The following is a 19,835-nucleotide window of genomic DNA, read 5'->3' as shown; positions in this document are numbered from 1 at the left end:
CCAGTGTGGCTGTGGGATCTGCCTGCATGCATCCTGTATGGCCTCTGAGAGCCTCAGTTTGACTCTCTGTAAAATGGGTTTCATGCAGCTATATAGTTCATGTGGTTGTGGGGTAAAAAAGACATATAAAATACTCAGAACAGTGTGTGGCATATAAATGCCAGCTGATATAAGTAATGTTGCTTTAAATTATTTTTGATACCAGTAAATGGCATTTTAAGTGTCAGAGCCAGTAGCAAGCATTGAGGGGTGCAACTTTTACTATTGCTTTTCAGCTTCCTTTGGAACACACCTGCTGGTAGTCCTGGTGTCCCGCCCTTGGCCAGATGGGGTAAGTCCTCTCTCAGGACAAGCAATAGTGGTTTTCCAAGTAAGTGCAGTGCAAAGAGCTTTTAACTCCAGAGCAGGGGCTCACTGGGTACTGCCTACCTGCCTGGAGGATAGCCTGTCCCATTGTCCCCTGCAAGGCACCCAGGCATAGGCGCAGAGCTGAGCCTTTGATCATTGTAGGATTCAGAAGGGATCTGTGGCCTTCTCCTTCACTGTTTCCATTACATAAAACTTTTCCACACAAGTAATTGCAGGATGGGGTAACAAGGAGGATAATAGGGGGAGATAATTGTGGATAAATCAGCTTAATTACACTCTTTCCCAAACTTGATTATCCAGATTTGCAATGCTGTGCAAAATCTCAAAAGCCAATTAAGACCTTCCAGTAAAGACTGCAGATTCTGGGGAAGTCTCTTCCATAAGTCTTGCAGGTTGGGCAACAGGTTGGGAATGGGGAGAAAACTCTTCTGATTTTTCAGATTTCAGAGAGAGCCAGGATGTTTTACTGTTATATTTTCAAACAAAGCAGTTGTATGTCCAGGTGAGAAGGTGACTTTTCCATGGATTTAGTCTATAGTGGTTTGGATGCACCAATGGTGTTTTACAGCAAGGTCATTCTGATTGGTAGTCCCAGTTTCATGGAATCCTGATTGATTTCAGGATGCTGTGATGCTTCTTATAAAATAACAAGTTAAAGGACTTTGAGAACTCATTTAAAAAGGAGAAGCAACAGTTGGTTTATTTCACAGCTTACTACTCACTCCCTATACCAGAATTACTTGACCTTTAAACACAGTTTTTTAGTAGGAAAAATAATATACACCCTAAAGGCTTGTGCTAAAATCCAAATAAAACAATAAGTTAAGTACATAATTCAGCACCTGGAATATAGAAAGCTTCCAGGACTGTTGGATTCTCCAGTATTGGGAGGTGAGGGTCACAGAATTCACACTGAAAGAAAAATAAAATTATCCAGCTCAGCTGCTTAATGAGAAAAATGCAGAAGAGAAGATTGAATGAACTGTTCAAGTTGCTTTAGCAGCTGAGCCAGGTACAAAGCACAGATGTCCTGGCTCTCAGTGTTGGTGAGGATCAGGTTCTCACTTGGGACTTGATTTGTTTTTTGTGTTAAGAGGAGACCTGTTGCTGCCTGCCCAAGGGCAGGTGGAAAGCCAAGACAGGAGGGGAGTGGAAATCGGGATGAAGACATGGCTGCAGTCAGGCCCCAGAAATCAAGAGTGCCCAGGGGCAGATGTGGTCACCTCTGGGAAGGACCAAGTCCCAAGGTAGGCTTGTGGGGCAACATTATTCATGAAGGGCAAGGGGAAGTGAACAGGGAGAGCGATCAAAGAAGAGAAAGGCAGTGCTCAAGGGCCCCAGCATCAGTGCCAGCCCTCTTTGAGTAGGGCCACAGGTTATAAAACACTTCCAAGTTTATTATCATATTTGAGTCTCAAAACAGTTCTGCCACATGGGTGGGATGTCACTCTACGCTGAATACATGAGTGAATAAATGAATAACGAGTAAAAGCTGATGTTTATCGGGTCTGTTCATTATGTGCCAGACATCTTATTTAGAATTCTTGTGCAGGTGAAGAAGCTGAGGCACACAGAAGTTGAGTGATTTGGCCAAGCTCAAACCCAAGAAAGTAGATTTCAGAACCTGTGCTTTTCATGTAACTACCTTGCCTAACTGCCAATGAATGAACAAGTAAGAATGTCCATTTCACCAGGAGAGAGCTTGAATCATTGAAGGGTGGGTGATTTTCCTACGGTTACAAAGTAGCCACTGCTTGAGTCATGGCAAGTTAGCTCTTTTGGTCCTTAGTTGAGCATTGCTAAGCAGCACTGGCCTACAGCCCCATACTGCCTGGGCAGGCCCTGGCTCCTCCCACTGTGCTCACTTTGCATCAAGCACTTGTCTTCAGCCTTTCCATTGCCCCTCCTCCATCTCCTGTTTCAAAGAATGGGCACAGCGGAAAGACCCAGGAATATGGTTAGAAGTTTGAATCCTACCTTTGCTCATGTTACCTGAATGGCCTTTGGCAAGTCGGGAAATCACTCTGAACCTCAGTTTCCCTCTCTGGAAAATAGAGAAAATAGTGCCTACCTTTCACTTGTGAGGAGTTATTGAGACATAATATAAGAGGCATCTGGCAGGTTGGTGGCAGGTGGAAAACACTCAGCAGATGATCAGCTGATCCTGCCTCCATCCTTCCTTCCCCCCCTCCCTTTCTCCTAGATGCCTCTTTAGATGCATTGCACTGAATGCCTGAAAAAGGGATCACGCAGCAGTCTCTGCTGTATCCGGGCTGGTTCTCAGCGAGTGCTGTCGGGCCAGTGTTCCAACGCTTGGGACAGATGAGAAGAGATCAAGTCTGCAAGCTGAGCCCTCATTGGAGAATTGGTAGTGATGGTGGTGGGGATGTAGTTAGACACACAACTGCCGTGAGTCACTTAGTCTTAATAAAACCCTCAGGGAACAGCAGGTGCCATTGTCCACAGGGGAACCAACTTCATAAAGTGGGTCCATAAGGTCCTGGAGACAGTTAAAAGCCCTGCCTGCACCAAACTAGCAACCAGTCTCAGTAGCCATGAGAAGGGAGCATAGGTACCACACTGCACTGTCAAGATGGGAGCGAATTACAGATACAATTGTGGGAAGGGCATTTGCCTTTTCCAAAGTGGGCAGCTGCTTTCTAGCACCTCTAACCAACTGTTGCAACAGAGAGAAGCAGACCCAAGGTGACAAGACTGAATTCTTCAACTGAAGCCTGAAATTTCAATTTTGACATAAAAACTCCTGGTTTTTAAATATTGGCCATGAGTTATATTTTTTACAACACTGAGCAGCCCAAACCAAACACAGCAGCAGGCTGCATTCAGTCCAAGGGGTGCCAGCCGCCAGCCTCTTAACTAAAGGTTCCATGTGGCAGAGGACTGCGTATTTATGGAGGCAGCTGTCACGGATTTATTTCTTTGGCATTGATTCAGTGCATATTTATTGAGCATCTACTACACGCTAGACACTGTGCTAAGTGCTCACAATGCAGCTTTAATCAGAAGCAGATAAAAATCCCTGTTGCCCTTTTGGAGCTGACATTCTGCCATGACCCTCATGTTCTGTCTGGAGCCACTGAATCTTCACAGCAGTGATGAGGAACCAATTTTTCCTCATCTTCTTCTTGGGGAGATTTCAAGTGAGCAGCTCAACTCAGCCATCAACCCTAGCTGTACCAACAGGCAGCTATCGCTTGTCCTCCATGAGGATGCTGGCTGCTGATGGAACCACGGACACTTAAGGGGTTGTCTCCAGGTCCAAGGTCAAGCCCAGGTCCATAGACCTATGTTTTCATTTGACCTTGCATTAGGAAGCTAAGAGTTTACAGTGAAGGTGGCCATGCAAACACCTAGTGATGCTCACCAGCAGAACAACTTCTGGGGCAAAAATGAGGGTCCTTTAGCTGCTTAAAAACTCTAAGCCTCGGCATTCCGTGAGGCACAGGGGAGCTCCCAGCTTGCCCAGAGCTCAGCTGCTGAGCAGGCTGATTATTCCAGGGAGATGGCTCCTCTTACACACATGCATTCTCACCCTTGACTTGGGCCCCTGTCCTCAGTCTCACATCTGATCATGGGCTGTCACCTGTCAGTCCCCCTCTGACTGCGGCTGTTCCTCTTACTTGCCAGCTAGGAGGAACATAGCCTTACCCTTCCATGGGGGGGGAATAGGTCATAGAGCGATGGTCAGGGCTCAGGTCAGGACAGGGCCCATTTCTGGGTCCCAAAGGTGAGACCTTGAGGGAACAGCAAAAGGCCTGGGGTTACCAGTGCTGCTGCCCGGTGTCCCTAGGGGAATTCAGAGGAGGTTTAATGGGAGGGAAATCTCAGGACACTGCCAGGCCCCTGGAGAGGAGCCAGTGCTCTCTGGCTGGTGTGTTTCCGTTAAAACAATGTTTTGAAACCCCTTCCAATTAAGTTCCCCTTCACTGTATTGATTGGTGTTCTCTTCTGCCCAGAGTCTCCAATCTCTGCTCAGGGCTATGTCCTGGGATCTGGCTGTCCTGGCCTGGACCAGGAGTGTATGAAGAATATTCTACACTGTTTTAAGTTCTGGCTAAATTCCTCACGTCTCCTATTTAATCCAGGAATGAACATTTTACTGGACACTGTCCAGTAAAATAGCAATTGGAGGCTGAGTTCTCCTAGCATCATTTTCATGGATAAATACTTTAGTGTGTAACTTTAATGAGTGAGAACTTAGAAAGCAAGGCCAGGCGACCAGATAAAAACAGAAACCCAAAACAACTCCCTCTTTCTGACACCTGATGGTATTAACAATCATTTCTTTGAATTAGAATCCAAATAAAGTCCATACCTTATTTGGTGTACACATATTTCTTTAATTTACAACTTCTCAGTGACCAGTGGTGTTAATGCTAGTTGCTAAGTGCCTCTTCGGGGCCCTGAGAATGATGTTAAGTCCTCACCACATGTGTTGTTCCACCCGCTTTGCAGATGAGGAGGGGTATTTCACAGCATGTTCCCAGCCAGGAAGGCCCTTCAGGGTCAGGCTGTGCTGCCTAGGCTTGCATAGACCAGGACTTTCTTTTTGCATTCAGGCCATGCACCCATTTCCAGTCCTCAGTTGTTCCCTTCCAAGGGGAAGCTACCTTCTGTGGAAAAGTTTCAAACAGTTGGAAAAAGCAGCTCTGCTCACTTGTACTCCGGGTGACGCATACTTTCTGTGTGTTGTGTTTGTGCAAAGTCTGCTGACAGTCATAACTGGGCTCCACTGTGGGCACATTTGAATGTGCTCTGCTTTTTTGCAAAGCAGAAATGGCTGTGAATATGCCGTCCCTGCTAGAGACAAAATCCTGTGGGATGGAATCATATACACAGCCCAGAGCAGCCTGGCTCTCGATGACTAAGTTCATTCTGCACTTCCTCACTTCATTCCTCATCCCCATTCCCAGAGGTAGGTGATGCTCCCCCTTGCATTTACAGAGGTGGCAGTCAGCGCTCACACAGGGTCATACCTCTCCCAAGCTCATGCAGCCAGTAAGTGGCAAGAGCGGAATGTGAACTTTTTAGCCCCAGGACTTTGGCTGCCAACTGTTCATCTTTCATGGTGAAGCCACCTCTGTGCTCTGTACTGCTGTCCCTTTGAGGTCCCCTTTCTGGACCTGTCTGCAGTAACATTTACCCTGGGAAATGTCAACTATGCAGAACAGTTAAAACGGTAGAATAAGCCTCCATGGACTCTACCAAGATTTCACAGTTGTTAACATTTTATCCTATTTGTTTAACATGCCCATTTGTTTATGTTCACACATCCATCTTTCTGCATTACCTGAAAGTAAGTGCTGACACATCCTGATCCTAACCTCATAAATGCTTCTACCTTTAAAAAGAAGGCATTCTTCTGCATATCCATGCCCTTGCTGCACAAAGGGAACGAGTTCTTCCCAATACCCAATTCATTCTTCTGCTCCACAGTTTTCCCCAGTCATCCTCAAAGTTCTTGTAGTTTGTTTAAAATAGCTTTTGTTTATTTATTTTTCGACCTACAATCCAGCCAAAGCACATATGTTCCATTTGGTGGTTTTGTTTCTTTGGGTTCCTGTAATATGCAACAGTCCTTCTAACTTTCTTTCTGGGTTGCTCCTGGAAGTGTTTGATTTGTTCCCATGTTCCTGCAGGGTCCAAAGTCCTGATAGACTTTGGACTTACATACTGGGGAAGAATGCTTCATAAGGATGCATGTATTGGACTTCATGGCTTATTAGGGTGCCAGGTGCAGAAGAAAGGGCCAGGGGCCCAGATTTAGGGACCACAGGTAGGGAATGAGAGCTTGTGTCCTCTTTCTAAGATCTGAAGAGAAGGTTGGGATGAGCTGATGTATCTTGAGTTGGTAGTTTGGCCACATCTAGGAAGCTGGTTCCTGATCGCTCTGTGGGTCCTTCTACCTTCCAGCTGGGCAGATGAACGTCTCCAGGCTTGGTCCACACATCCCACCTCTCTCTGGCACTCATTCTGTCCCACCCCAGCAGTCTCAGGGAGTATAGCAGGGAGGTACATGTCTTAACTTTTCACACTGGTGTCAAAAGAGGAGCTCCTGTCCTCTGGTTTTGGAGATGGCCATGAACAACACCCAACACTGGACAGATGAGATCAACAATATTTTATTCATCATATATGCTCACAGCCTGGAGGAGGACATTGCATGCCAGGCAGTGCAACACTGGAACAGAGTGGACAAGCAGAGCTCTGGGAAACGGGCTTCGTAGGATCAACAGGGTTGGATGTCCCCTGGTTCCCACTGGAGAGTGTGACTGGCTTGTTTGAATGATTCTGTGGGCTGGCAGGGAACTTAGTTCACTCTTCAGGGATATGCAGGAAGTGTACCTGGTCCCTACTATAAGAAGGGTTGTTTAACCAGGGGATGTTCTGTCCAGAAGCAGAGTGGGAAGGGGAACTTGTGGTTAGGACATTGGAATCCCTTCTCATTTCATATATAGAGACATAATATAACATCAGGACTTAGTTTTAGGCTTTACACTGCCCAAATTTGACATCCTTTTATAAGACACTGGCACCCTCTGGGCACTGCTCATGGGTTAACTCACTTAAGTCGCTGGGAAGTTAACTCACTTCTGGTCTGGGTGCTGTTATCAGCAGCACTTCACAGATGAGAAAACTAAGGCCTGAGAGGTGAAGTACTTGTTCAGAGTCACATGGCTGGTAAGGGATGAATGGAAACTCAGTCTGTGGGCCCAGAGCTGAAAGAGGGATGGATTTAGAGTAAGGGGTGGGATGTGCATTGTGGTTTTGCCTCAGGTGGGCACTTGGACTTGCAAAGCTTCAGCCTTTGCTTTTGTTGGGGGCTCATCTCAGAGTAAGACTCCTAGAATTGTTCCTTGTCTGCCCCAGGGCTGGTCTACTGGATGCAGTTCTCCCCTATCCTGGTAGGGAGTGGGTTGTCTGATTGAATCAGACTCACCAAGGGAAGCTCCCTCTTGAGTGACAGGTGGGAGGGAGTTGGTGGGAGCCACTTCTTGGGGTCTTCCTTTTCTTTTTTCCATCTTCTTCCCTATCTCTATCCCTGCACATTTTTCTCTTCCTCCTTCCTTGCCAACCTGCATTAAACTTCCTTCTCCAGGAATATGATCTCAGTTGGGCTGGGGATTTATCTCAGTGGTTTCGCCGCCTGCTGCACAGGCGCAAGGACCCGAGTTCAATCCCCAGTACCAAAAAAAAAAAAAAAAAAAAATGATCTCAGTCATTCACACTGAGACTAGAGATCAAAGTGTGTGTTTCCCAAGGGGGAGGCCACATCACTGTGTCTCTTATTAAAATAGTTGGAGATGCAGTTGAGCTGGGGAGAGAAAGAGATCCTTAAAATTCTAGTGTGCATTTTGAAGAGTGGACACTATGGCACACAGAGCTATGTGAACTTGGACAAGGTCCCCTAAGTCTCATAGCCTCAGTGCCCTTCATTTCTTAAAATGGGAAGAATAGTAATTCCTGCCACATGAGTTTTTTTTGGAAAGCATGAAGTGAAAGGCTTGGCACAGGATGATCCAAACACCAACTAGTTATGCTTATTATTCGAATTGTTACTTCTGTGTTTAGGGATAGCAAATTACTCCAACTCAGAGCAAGACCTGTCTGGATGCAGTTTTCTGGTTCACCGGTTCACCAAAATAATCCATCAACATCTTCTCTTGATAACCACATCCCACCCCTGTTTCCAGGACTAATGAAAAACCCGATACCTCTTCCCCCTGCCAAGCATGGAGCAGCTGCTCTGTTCTGCTCACTGCATTCATTGCCCATTTCTGAGACTTGCCTCTTTCAAAGGAGAAGCCAGATAAAGAGGGAAAGTCAATAACGCAATTAGAAAACATGCTTTACTGCCTCTCACCTAGAAAGCTTTTTTTTTTTAATAGCACAAGCCATGTGTTTTTCTCCTTAGATAACAAGAGTTGAAAGTGATTTTCTGGGCTATTGTTTGCCCATAGATTAGCCAGGCGATGGGTGGTGGTTGTGGCAGCCCTGGTGGGTAAGAAGGGATATAAAGTCTTAAAGAGGTTAAGTGACTTCTTTCAGGCTACCCAACTGGCAAATGCTGAAGCAGGGATTTGAACCAAGTCTAGTTATCTGGTTAAGCTCATATTTCTGTTTAACCTGTGTGTTTGGATGCTGTCTAACATGCAATTTTCAAGCCCCCTATCCAATTTAGAAAGAAGTTTATTGTCAAGGCGTACATTACAAAATCCATTGAATTTTTTAGAGAATAATGAGGAGACTGGGGCTTTGGTTTAGAGGAAGCTCAAGGTGACAGTGGTATCACTGTCCCTTGGCCAGGAATTTGCTACCCTGCTAGTGTGATGTCGAGCTTGGCCAATCTTCTGGTTGGTTCTACTTTAAGCAAAATGTGTTGCCATATTCAGAATGGGGACAGTGATCGATACACACTCTGTAACATCCCTAGAGGACCAGGGTCCTCCTAGTAGCTTTGAATGTCATTTCATAAGTCCAACTACAAAAGTCCTCCAAACTAGATGTCTCCTCAAAGCAGAGTAGGATGGCAAGCTCATGTGTAGACGTTGTTTTGAAGCCTCTAACAAAAGACCTTAATATCTCAGACTCAAATTGATTGTGACTCCGGATTCTTGGACTGTAGTCTTCACAGAGTGGGGACTATAGTTTTATTCACCAGTGTTATAAGATGGTACCTGGCACATCATCAGTAAATATTTGTTGAATGAATAAACAGTTGTCAAAGATGATAGTCTACTGTCTGTCCCCTACTGTGCCCCGAAGTCAGGTTGAGCCACACAAACAGAACTAGCCATAAGGAGCATAGAGTGTATGTGTCATCTGACTCTAGTCTGATGCTGTCCCAGTTGGTCATAGCCTGCGATCTTCCAGGGGAGGAGCTGTGTTATTTGTGGCCAGGTAGTAAAAAGGCTAGAGCATTCCCAGTGGTGCTATGCACCTGCTGTTTGTAGGTGAAGATACAGGTGACCAAAGGAAGGGAAGAAGGTGGTGATCTTGTGGATGTAGCATGAGAGTGACCTGCCTGCAAGGGAAAACACCTTTGATTGTCTCTTGTTTTGCTTTTACTTCATTCCTACTTTAGTGTTCTGCCTGCTTCTTTTTCTTTTTCGGCATCAGAGCCTCTTTTCCATTTCAGTTAATTTTAATGGATTCTCCCTGCAACTTAAAAAATTGGATGCCTTTGGTTGCCTTCTACTCATTTAAATTTGATTTGATGTGTGTGTGTGTGTGTGTGTGTGTGTGTATGTTTGTGCATGTTGTGTGCATGTATCAGATATGTAGCTAAGGAGAATTGAAGCATTCACACTCTGCGTGAACTATGCCTGAGTTGCTCGGAGAGAATTGCTTGGCAGAAAGTTAGCATTACATCTGGATATTTATCATGTATGATTTCCAAATTCTTGCAACCTTATCATGAAAGAACTAAGGAGAAAATGGTACGACAGTCTACTTTGTCAGTGAAAAGTTAAGATATGCATAGATTAAGGTGATTGTCTGACTAAGACAGCAAAGAAACAGAAGCGTGCATTCTATTAAAATCCAACAAGGTACTTGACTTTGGAAAGTCATAATTTTCATAAAAGACAATGATATGTTTTGGTTTACTAGTAACCTCATGGCTTTGGCATAGAAATATTTGACCTCCACAGTTTAGAAATTTTATTGTTAGTTGAATTTCTAGAAAGAGAAATGATGTTGACAGTTGTTGACATTTATGAATGCTTATGTTGAAGGAAGAAGTCAGTTGTTTGGGGATTGGACTGGTGCTTTGTGGTGAAGCTGAGTTTATTGATAATTAAGAATATATTGGTTTCGTACCTGAGCAGTCTCATTAAATAGTCCTTTTTTTTTGAAATGATTAATAAATGGCACTGTGTGATACGTTAGATATCCAGGCCTCCTTCTGGCATAGGACTCCTCCTGTTTATTGTTGGCTGTCAAATCTGATGAAATATTAGAGTCTTATCCCACTCTTAAAGATGCTGTGACATACAGTAGCTAACAGGGGCAGTGATCCCTGCATTTTAAGTATAGCAGGTCCTGCATTTTGTACATAGTTGCCCTAGTTCTTCTCTGCAGAGATGGGAAGTACCACTCTTCGAGGAGAACAGATCCCATTGCAGCCCCAGGGACTCTCCATGTCAGTAGATCTTCCAGAGCCTTTTGGCCATTACCATGTTGTAATTTGCACTGTATTTACTAGAATTGCTGTACTTTCTTCAGCCTTTCCTTAGAAATTCAAGGACACTGGTCACCACCATGGCCAAGAAGATGCTGACGCACGCACACAGCAGTCGCTAATGCTGGCAGGGCCATTTTCTTCTACACTGAGTGGACTTGATGGATGGCCATGCTTTTACATTTTTGCTTTTGCTGTTTATATATTTTCTCCTCCCCTGACACAAGTAGGGCTTGAATGACCTTAGAGGCTTTGTGAGGTGAGTTGGATTGGGCTTGGATGTAGCCTACCAACTGTTGATGGAGAGGCTGCTGATTTTATAACTAAGGAGTGGCGTGAAATTTCTTCTAAAATAAACCAATTTAGTTTACAGAGGGAGTTCATCTAAAGAAGAATAACAGTACACATAGAGGAAGGATAAGGTAAAACTGGGCAACCTGATTCTCAAATGGCCCAGTGTGGGGAAAAAACCCTGATTTTTCCTGGGAGTGAGGAGTTTCACAGAACACACATGAAGCCCCAGAGGGTCATGCCTGGAGTAGGCTCTGATTCCATAGGTCTGGTGTGGGGCCAGGGTGTGCTGATAGCCTTCACATCTCAAGTTTTGACCCACACATCAGCAGCACTGTTTCATTGCATCACAGGAAGCCTGCTGGAAATGCCAGCTCCCAGCCTTCCCTGTATCTGGATCTGTAGTCACAAGAACCCCAGATGTTTCCAGGCAACATTAAAATGTGGGACACACTAACCTAGCATACTATTGGGGGTCTTCATTGCATAGGGAGCCCTTGCAAAGAGGCAACTGAACACCACACATCCAGTCCTCACCTAGAAGCAAGGCTTTTATTTCTTGGTTTCCTACCCACTTCCAAAGAGCATGCCAAAGGATGCTTCCAGATCTGAGCAGCCCTCTATGGAAATACTTTCACTATCTGTAGGTCTGTCCATTCCTCTGCATGCCCTCCTCTACCCCTATTTACATTTTTAAGCCCTAGGTCTTCTGAGTAGCTGTCTCGCTGTCTGAATTCTGTGAGGCAGATGCTGGTGGCTGGAGCATGGCTGGAGAAGGGACATCTATCTTTTTGGTACTGCTGCTTCCAGAGGGTATAATTTGTCTGATAGATGTGTTCTGGCTGCAGCTACTTGGGACAGGGTGAGGGATTGTGCAAAAGGCTGAGTGCACCAGGTTTAGAAAAATTACCACAAGGCAGGTAAAATCTGAGACAAAATGAGGAAAGGAACTGCTCAGTGGGTTATCTGGTTCCTGGACCTGTGGCTTACTATGTGGGGAATCAAGGCTTGGGGGCTCTGAGAGTGTATGATTGTTATGGATAGTAACATTCTATGGGTGGCAGATCGTGTTCTAGAGGTAGCCGCAGCCATATCCTGCATCTACCTATTTTTTGTAGTGGGATCTTGCTACACCCCAGTCAAGAGATGAGGTTACTTCTCCATTGAATATGGCTGACTTTAAGACTCACTCCTAATGAAGAATGTGCTAGAAATGATACTCTGCTTCTCTGGAGGTGAGGTTAGAGAAAGCCACTCAGCTTTTTCCTGCTTCTCTTAGAATGCCTGTTCTAGGTAGAGCCAGTGGCCCTGCAGAATTCTGATGGCCTTGAGACAGCTGGAGAGGTATGTGTAGTTGTCCTGGGTGGCAGCTCCAGCTGGGCTTCCAGCTGACAACCAGCGTCCATGGCTGGCTACATGGGCAGCCATCTTGATAGGCAGCACAGCCCATCCCCCAGGGACTGTGGCCTAGATCAGTGTCATTTTCTGTGAACATAACTGGAGTATTCTGGAAGCCTGAGTTATCACAAGTAGGTAACATGCTCTTAAAATGATATTTCAAATAAAATTCATTCTGTTTCATTTCATTTTAAATGTTTCAAAACAACGCTTAGGATCCAGGAACAGGCTGCCACAAACTCAAACAAACAAAACCTTGAAAACTGTCTAGTTAACAATATGCAGCTTTTAGACTACAGTAAAATGATTATAGCAATAAGATACTAGCTTCTGTTCATGTTCTGTTAGGCATTCCATGTATATTCTTTCATTTAACTTTCATTCCAGCTCTTTAAAGTGTGTTCATTTTATAGAAGGGGAAATTGAGGTGCAGAGATATTAAGGGAAGGACTAGCCAGGATCTACACAGCCAGAGCTGCAGTTTGAAAGCTGATGGTTTGACTCCAGAGCCTTCTTGCAGCAGATGCAAGAGTTGTCAAGGAGGAGAATTAAGTCACCAAAGTCGATTACCCTTAGAGACAGGGTGTGGGGCCCTAAGGCATCATTTAGTTTAGTGATGGAGACTTAGGGCCCATCAAGGAACCTAGGGGAGTCTTTTAAATATTCATTACCAAGCCATGTCCATACTCTCTGTAGGCCTGGGTTGGGGTAGTCTCCCTAAGGTTCTTACATTCTGCAGTGGACACCCTAATTTAGTCCACCCTTCCCTGATGCAAGTGATCACCATGAGGCCCCAGGAGAAGTGGCTTGTTCCCACAGCCCAGAGCAGCTGCGAGCATGTTTGCCAGAGTCTGAATCAGGTTCTCCTCCATGACTCACTGGGAGGAAGTGGAAGTTCTTGTGTACAGATAAAGTGATCTCAGTGCACATATGATCAGATTCTGCAGTAAAGATGTTCCTGGTTCAGGTAGCTGAATTGTTGGCTGGGACATGTGATGATGCTCTGCATGGGCCCATTCTGTCATCTGGCAAGTATTTAAAAAGTGACTTCCATGTGCCAGGGCACAATGCTGAGTAGAACTGTCATAGCACTCCTTTATTTTTGAAATTCCATCAATACAGATTTTTAGGACTTAAAGCCTCACAGCTAATGGAGGGAGTCAAGAGAGAGGGAGGGAAGGAGGGAGTATGCAACATGTAGAGAGAAAGATAACATGAAATTTTAGGCTTCTTTTGCATACACAAGAGAATTTCATATGGGGCTGATCAAATTAAGAATATTACTGCAAAGGTATTCAGAGTCTCATGCAGACATTAAGTGCTGTGGTGTCTGAGTCCTCCAGGGGCCAGCTCATCCTAGTGGGCTCTGAGCTTATAGGCCTGAAGTAGTCCCTGCCTTGCATATCTTCACAGTGTGGCAGAAGATACAGAGGAATCATAATCACACCACATATGGAGTCTGGGATAGAAACCATGGCTGTGAGGTCCTGAATTCTGGTTAGCCATCGAGACAGCTTTAAGGATGACTCTTTGTTCAGGTTTGCTCCAGATTGAGGGGTTTCCTGGGATCTAGGATTTTCATTTCTGGGTAAACCAGGACCATTGACCACCCTACATGATTCCCAGAGGAAAAGGAGCTGACTACCTCCTCTCTTGGTCCATGTTATCCTTTTCCTGGAAGCCCAAAGCAGAAACCTTAGAATAGGCTTTGCTCACTCTCATCTGTCCACCTGTATGTCCTTCCCTGCTGCCCTTGTCCACTCTGCCACCATCCCTTGCCAGGACAGCTATTACAACTTCCCAACCATCCTGTTTTCCTTTCTCTGCTCTGCTCTGAGTCCCATCCTCTCCTCTGCCAGGGCCATGACTTGTATTGGATTTCCATCTAATCTGCTGAATCTCTCATTGGCTCAAAATCAGAATTCCTTGGCCTAGCACTCAAAGCCTAGGAACTCCTTACCCTTTCACCATGTTGGAAGCTGTGCTGAACAAAATCACCATATAGAATTGGGCCAGAGTCCTGGGACAAGACTGATGGCTGGAAATACAAACTCGGGCATTCCTTCCTCACTGTTACTCGCAGTTCTTCCCTTGGTGATATTTGCTGCCAATCAGTTAAGACTCAACATGGACAGGAGTGTTGCGGTTTCTTGGGGTGAATGGTGTGTGGGGGGGAGAAGAGATCAGGAAGTAGAATGCCTACAGCTGTTACATCAGCTGACCCAGAATATGCTTCGTTTCCCTTTACCTCCCTTCTTTCCTCTTCACTAATTTCCTCTCTGGTCCCAATCTTCCATCTTCTCTTGGAAGCTTTTCATTCTCACTCTACCCCTAGTGGAGGTAGTAGTGTCAGCATTGTACCATCTGAGTGACATGGGGGACAAAACTGGACAGTTCCACTACTGGTGGGGCCAGTTGCTCCCTCACTTTTTTTCTACCTCACACCTTTCCTGTTCCCAGAGACTGTGCTGGTGGCCTGGTCTTGCTCCTGTCTGAGCCACTGTGCTGCAGTTCAGTTTCCAGCTCACTTTGGAGCCCCAAGTTCTTAGAGTCTTTGTGAGGCAATCTCACAGTCATTTTCTTCTGCACCTCATTGGTTCTTCTTGCAGGTGGTGACAGTGACTTTTTGTGTTTCCCTACTTGGAACTGGCTGAGAACCATCAGCAGAGGCTGCTCATTTCTGCCCTTTTTGGAAGGCAGAGAGCAGTGGTGGCCCCCTTGGGACTTCTGGCAGCGGAAGAATGCTCATCGTTCACACACTTTTCTTTGTTTTGTTTCAGTTTTACAGAGTTTTTGGATCCATTCCAGAGAGTCATCCAGCCGGAAGAGATCTGGCTCTATAAAAATCCTTTGGTGCAATCAGACAACATACCTACCCGCCTCATGTTTGTAAGTACCGTCATTTCATGGCTGATTTGACCACTCTTCCAAGTATGAACCAAATGGGCTTTCATCTTAGCTATTCTAGCCCCTGCTGAAGACAGTGGGCAGCTCAGGATAAAGAGGAGGAGAGGAGAGCAACCTATCAAATTAAAATTTAGTTCCAGATTATGACAGGCACTGCTTGGTCATATGAGAAGTCATAATTGCCCAATGTTTTGAAAAGAGAAGGGACTCAATTACATGGGCTATGCTGAGCTGTTTCAAAATATGTATTAAAGGAAGACAAATGACAAGAACAACCTGTCCCCTCTCCTTCCAGGGGAAGCTTTGATTTTGCCAAACTCGGGCACCATGGATCTCTGGTAAACACTTTTTCTGGTTTTAGCTGGTCACTTGTTAACTAGTCATAAAACTTCCTTGTGCCTTAAACCCTGCATACTGTCCTGTGTCTCTCCCTTCTACAGTAAATGGACAAGGATCCAGATATCCAGTGGGTACACTGGGATTATTTTTACCTCTTGCCCCTGCTGCATGGCAATTGCAGCCTTGTCCACTCCACTTTCTTCATGGCAGGCGCTTTTCTGGGAGCTTCAGAAAGATTCATTGCATTTGGTTTTGCCCTATCCTGGAGAGAGAGGTATCATCTTGTCCGCCACATGTTATAAATGGAGAACTACATCCCAGAGAGCGAAGGAACTTGCCTGAAGTCACAAAGTTAGTGAGTGACAAGGCCAGGTCCAAGAAGCCAGCTCTGGAGCTCAGCCCTCTGCCTCAAAGCTGTCTGGTAAGCTTGGAACAGAGTACCCAGGACTCCCTGCTGATGCTAATTAACCCCTGGAGAACTGCCTTCGATCTTCCTATAGAAGAAGGAATAGTGAATCTCTCCCTTGTTATGGGAAGACAGCAGTAACCTTTAGATGGTCAGACTGGTTCCTTGAAGGTTCTTCCTGTGGACCTACCACTGTGTCTGCATCTCAGAGAACTGAGGGGGCTGTTCCAGAACCCTCACGGAACACATGGGGGCCACTTCTCATTTTGAAAGAAATCACTCTGGTTTTATGGAGGAAGTCTTGTTAACTAACGATGAGTGGAAAGATTTTTGTAAGTGCTCCAAAATACCTGTAACACCACAAGCACATGAAAGTATTGTTACAACTGTGTTTTCATAATTACTTTTCTGCTGGAAAATCAATAGACTTTTGTAAATCTCAGGGAAATTGAAAAATTAGGGTGGTTGGGAGTAGGGCATAACTGAGTATTACAGACTTTTTTCATTTCTGCTCTAACTCAACTCTTCTATAAATCCTAGAAATGAAGGGATCAGTTTGTGTCTAATGAGCTTATGGCTTTAATAGGGGGAAGCTTCCATTTATCACTCTTCTTAAGATTTTTACATTTCATATGCTGTAAAACACAGTTTGGAGATGATATTGTGAGAATTTTGTGGCTGTGTCCTAGATTTATTAACAATGGATTGTTTTGAAGACTAGACACAAATACCACATATATTCTGGCTACAGACACAAATAGCATGGAGCAATTTGCATGTTGGCAGCAGAAGGATTGAGGCAGAAGAGAAGTTATTCAGTGCTGTGAATCTCAGAGAATAGAAGAGTATTCAGCCACATGTACTGATTCCCACTCTTTAATCTCCTAATGAAATAAGCTCAACCTTTTATTTTGTTAATAGAGATTGATGAATTTCATGCATTTGGTCTTAAGATTTAGTGTAATTCCATAATAAAACAAAGAAGTCAGTAGATACATTTATAATACCTGCAACACAAAGATGAAAAATTCTGTCATCTCATAAATTAGATTTGTTCTCTGGAATTTTATTAAGAGTTTAATATAAGATATCATTTGTCAGCTTTTGATCTTTTAAAAACTTTGGATGTTTGTAGAACAATGTTTAATGGAGCATATATTTTCACTGATATTTAAAATACCTTGATTTCTTTTGAAAGCTCAAATTTCATTATTTAATACATAAACAAAATCTCAGGTCTCTTCACTTTTGTGAGAATGTTTTCATCTAAAGGTGAGCTGTCTAACCAAGATGTTTTAAAGGCTGCTGGTATTGACCCAGATGTTTCTCTATAGGATAATTGCCTCCACAGTCATGATTATGTGTGGGTGTATGTATGTGTATGTGTTTTAAAGAAGCCAGTTGGTCAGATGTAACAAGAAAATTAACAGAATAATGGTTAGGAGATTGAGTTAAGTGCAGAGCAAATGGTAATAGCATCACCAGGAAGTTCCTTAACTTTCCTTTTCTCTGTATGTGGTGTCTTCAGCTCAGGCAACACATCTGTGAACATGAATGTGGTTGGAACTGTTTCCTTCCAAGAGCTCGTTGCCCTTGATGACTCAGTGATGACCAGAGGGACAGGCTGAGAATTCTTTTCAGATGCACTGCAGCTGGACTTACCATTTCCTGGGTATTTCCAAGCAGCCAGCCACAGATATTTCCAAAAAGTATTTACATAAGGTGGCTCTCTTATTCACAAGAGGTCATGATTCCTTGTTGAGTGTGTGGGGTTTATCAGAGCATGCTAAACACCTGCCTTTCAGTGTGGGACAGTCTAAGTGGTATTAGTTGTTGATTTTAGTACACCCTTTGTTATTGTCTGTAGTAGCCATCTCTGTATATTCAGGCTTTCATGGAGCCTGCAGTGGGTAAGGAAACCAGAGGGGCCATAGTGGGTGGGAAGTCAAATCAAATATGTGATATATCCTCAGGAACCCCGCAGGACCTTTGGAGAGATGGCACTCTAATGGAGAAGAGAATCTGGAGAGGCCAGAGGGGAGGCTTAGGAGTTGTTCTAGTATTGTTGCAAGGTGGGGGAAGTGCACACCACTCCTCTCTGGAACACCCAACTGGCAGGATCATAAACTCTCAGCTTCAGTAATGCATTAAAGAGCCAGAGTTTAAAATAAAAGAAGATGGTTTATTTGGAAAAAGATGGAAAAGAAGATAGACAGCTACCCTGAGGAGTAGGGGGCATTAGAAGTGAATACCCCGGAGCTCTTGTCCCTGGCTCTTTTTATTTAGAACTAGTGATTTTCCCATGCCCCACATGGGCACCTGGAAGTTATCACCATCTGATTGGCTATCTGGCTATTTTTGGTCCTAACCTGGTCATGTCTGCCTACATTCTTTCTGGCTGTATGATTTCTTCCTGTCCCTTTGTGATGGTTAAATGTGTGTGTGTGTGGAGGTGGGGGAGAGATTTATAGGAAGGTAGTTAGACTTAATGAGTAAGTAAAGGGGTTATGTGTGTATCTGATGCAATAATATAATGATGTTAAAGTGAGAATATACATACATACACGTGGATATGTCCGTGTGTGTGTGTGTGTGTGTGTGTGCACGCGTGTATGCATGGGTTTTACATACTAAATAAGAGTCCTTAGGTGGCTGCCCCTTATCTCCTTTATCAGGTAGATGAGGGGGGTTGCTTCCCTGGTCTTTTATGCTTCTGGCTCCCTCGGGTTTTGTTAACTCTTCTTGATAAATTCTTATGGTAATTATGTTACCTGGTGCCTCTCTCAGTCTAGTTTCTCTCCTTTGTCCTTCTAATTGCTCTAACTATAGGGTATACCTGTAGAAGCAGAAGCTACTTTTAAAGTTTCCCTATTAATTTTTAATAAAGCCTATCTTTTCTCTGCCTAGAAGTCACCTTTTGCTACACTAGGGAGTTCCGTCGTCGTCGTCATTGTCGTCGTCGTCGTCGTCATCATCATCATCATCATCATCATCATCATCATCATCATCATCTTCATCATGAACTTCCATAGCAGCCAGCATTCCTTGAAGACAGGAACTGTGCTCATCACTCTACAAGCAGCACCTCAGTTGATTTGTCTCAGAATCCACTGAGGTCAGCACTTTCGTTGACCCCATAATTTCAGGATGAAAATAAACAGCTTTTCCAAGGTATTATCCATAATGGTCAGTAACTTGGCCACCAGAGCACAGGCCCTCACCTGGAGCCATTCTGTGATTTCTGCTTGGGGACTGGGATGAAGTAGAAAGGTGGCAAGTGACACATCACACACAGAAGAGCAGGTGTGTAAGGGCACATACATGGGAGAATGGGGGGCACCAGGAATAGTTTATTGGGAGTATTTGTAGGGTGAAGCTGCAAAGGAGGCAGGGGTAGCATCGGATTGGATAGCTTCTGGTTGGTTATTACTTAATGGTTAGGAAGCATCTGCCAGGCAGTAGGAGTACAAAGCTGAATAAGATATGGCTTCTAGTTTAGTGGGACCAGGCATGAATGCAAGTTGGATGGTTTGACATCACTGGAAAACCTTTGAAGAACAGATGAGTTTCAGGTAGGAGATTTAAACAGTGATAGGTGTTCATAAGTGTCTTTCCTTGGCTTTAGAAAAAAAACCCTACCGAACACCTGCACTTTACCCTTGTCTCTTTTGGGCCAGCCAAAACATGCCAGCTTTACTCTCTTAGAATCTTACTGACACTGTGTTGATTTGATTGCAAGGTTTCCCCCATTTTGGAGTAGGATGGCTTTAAGGGAGACAAAAATAAAATCTTTTTTGGGGGGAGGAGGTTGGAAGGAAGAGACAAAGCTGTCTCATGATAGACAGTTTAATTGGTAGGCTCCTTTAAAAAGTCTTTGACAGCTCTTTTCTTTGTGTCAAGATGTAATTGTTTTCCCACAGT

General features: G+C 44.4%; 1 protein-coding gene across 13 annotated transcripts in view; it reads left to right on the top strand.

Annotated features, from left to right (window-relative positions):
* Plpp4 (phospholipid phosphatase 4) overlaps positions 1–19,835 on the top strand; it is a 126,148-nt gene that overhangs the window by 28,101 nt on the left and 78,212 nt on the right. For 7 of the 13 annotated variants that reach the window (XR_015440449.1, XM_087185214.1, XM_087185217.1 and 4 more), the window contains one exon: positions 15,043–15,151. Coding sequence is in view for 6 of the 13 variants with exons in the window: in XM_087185214.1 (XP_087041340.1) it covers positions 15,043–15,151 (109 nt within the window). In the remaining 7 variants the exon portion in view is untranslated. Of the gene's footprint in view, positions 1–15,042; positions 15,152–15,185; positions 15,930–18,821; positions 19,218–19,835 lie in introns of those variants that run through there. The other 6 variants (XR_015440446.1, XR_015440450.1, XM_087185215.1 and 3 more) reach the window with 4 other exon arrangements.

This window comes from Heterocephalus glaber, unplaced genomic scaffold (genome assembly GCF_053883595.1).
Source record: "Heterocephalus glaber isolate CG9 unplaced genomic scaffold, H.glaber_assembly_v1.0 deba00001497, whole genome shotgun sequence".
Classification (NCBI taxonomy): Eukaryota; Metazoa; Chordata; class Mammalia; order Rodentia; family Bathyergidae; genus Heterocephalus; species Heterocephalus glaber.
Note: the sequence above shows the minus strand (reverse complement) of the source record. Positions and strands in the feature narration are given on the sequence as shown.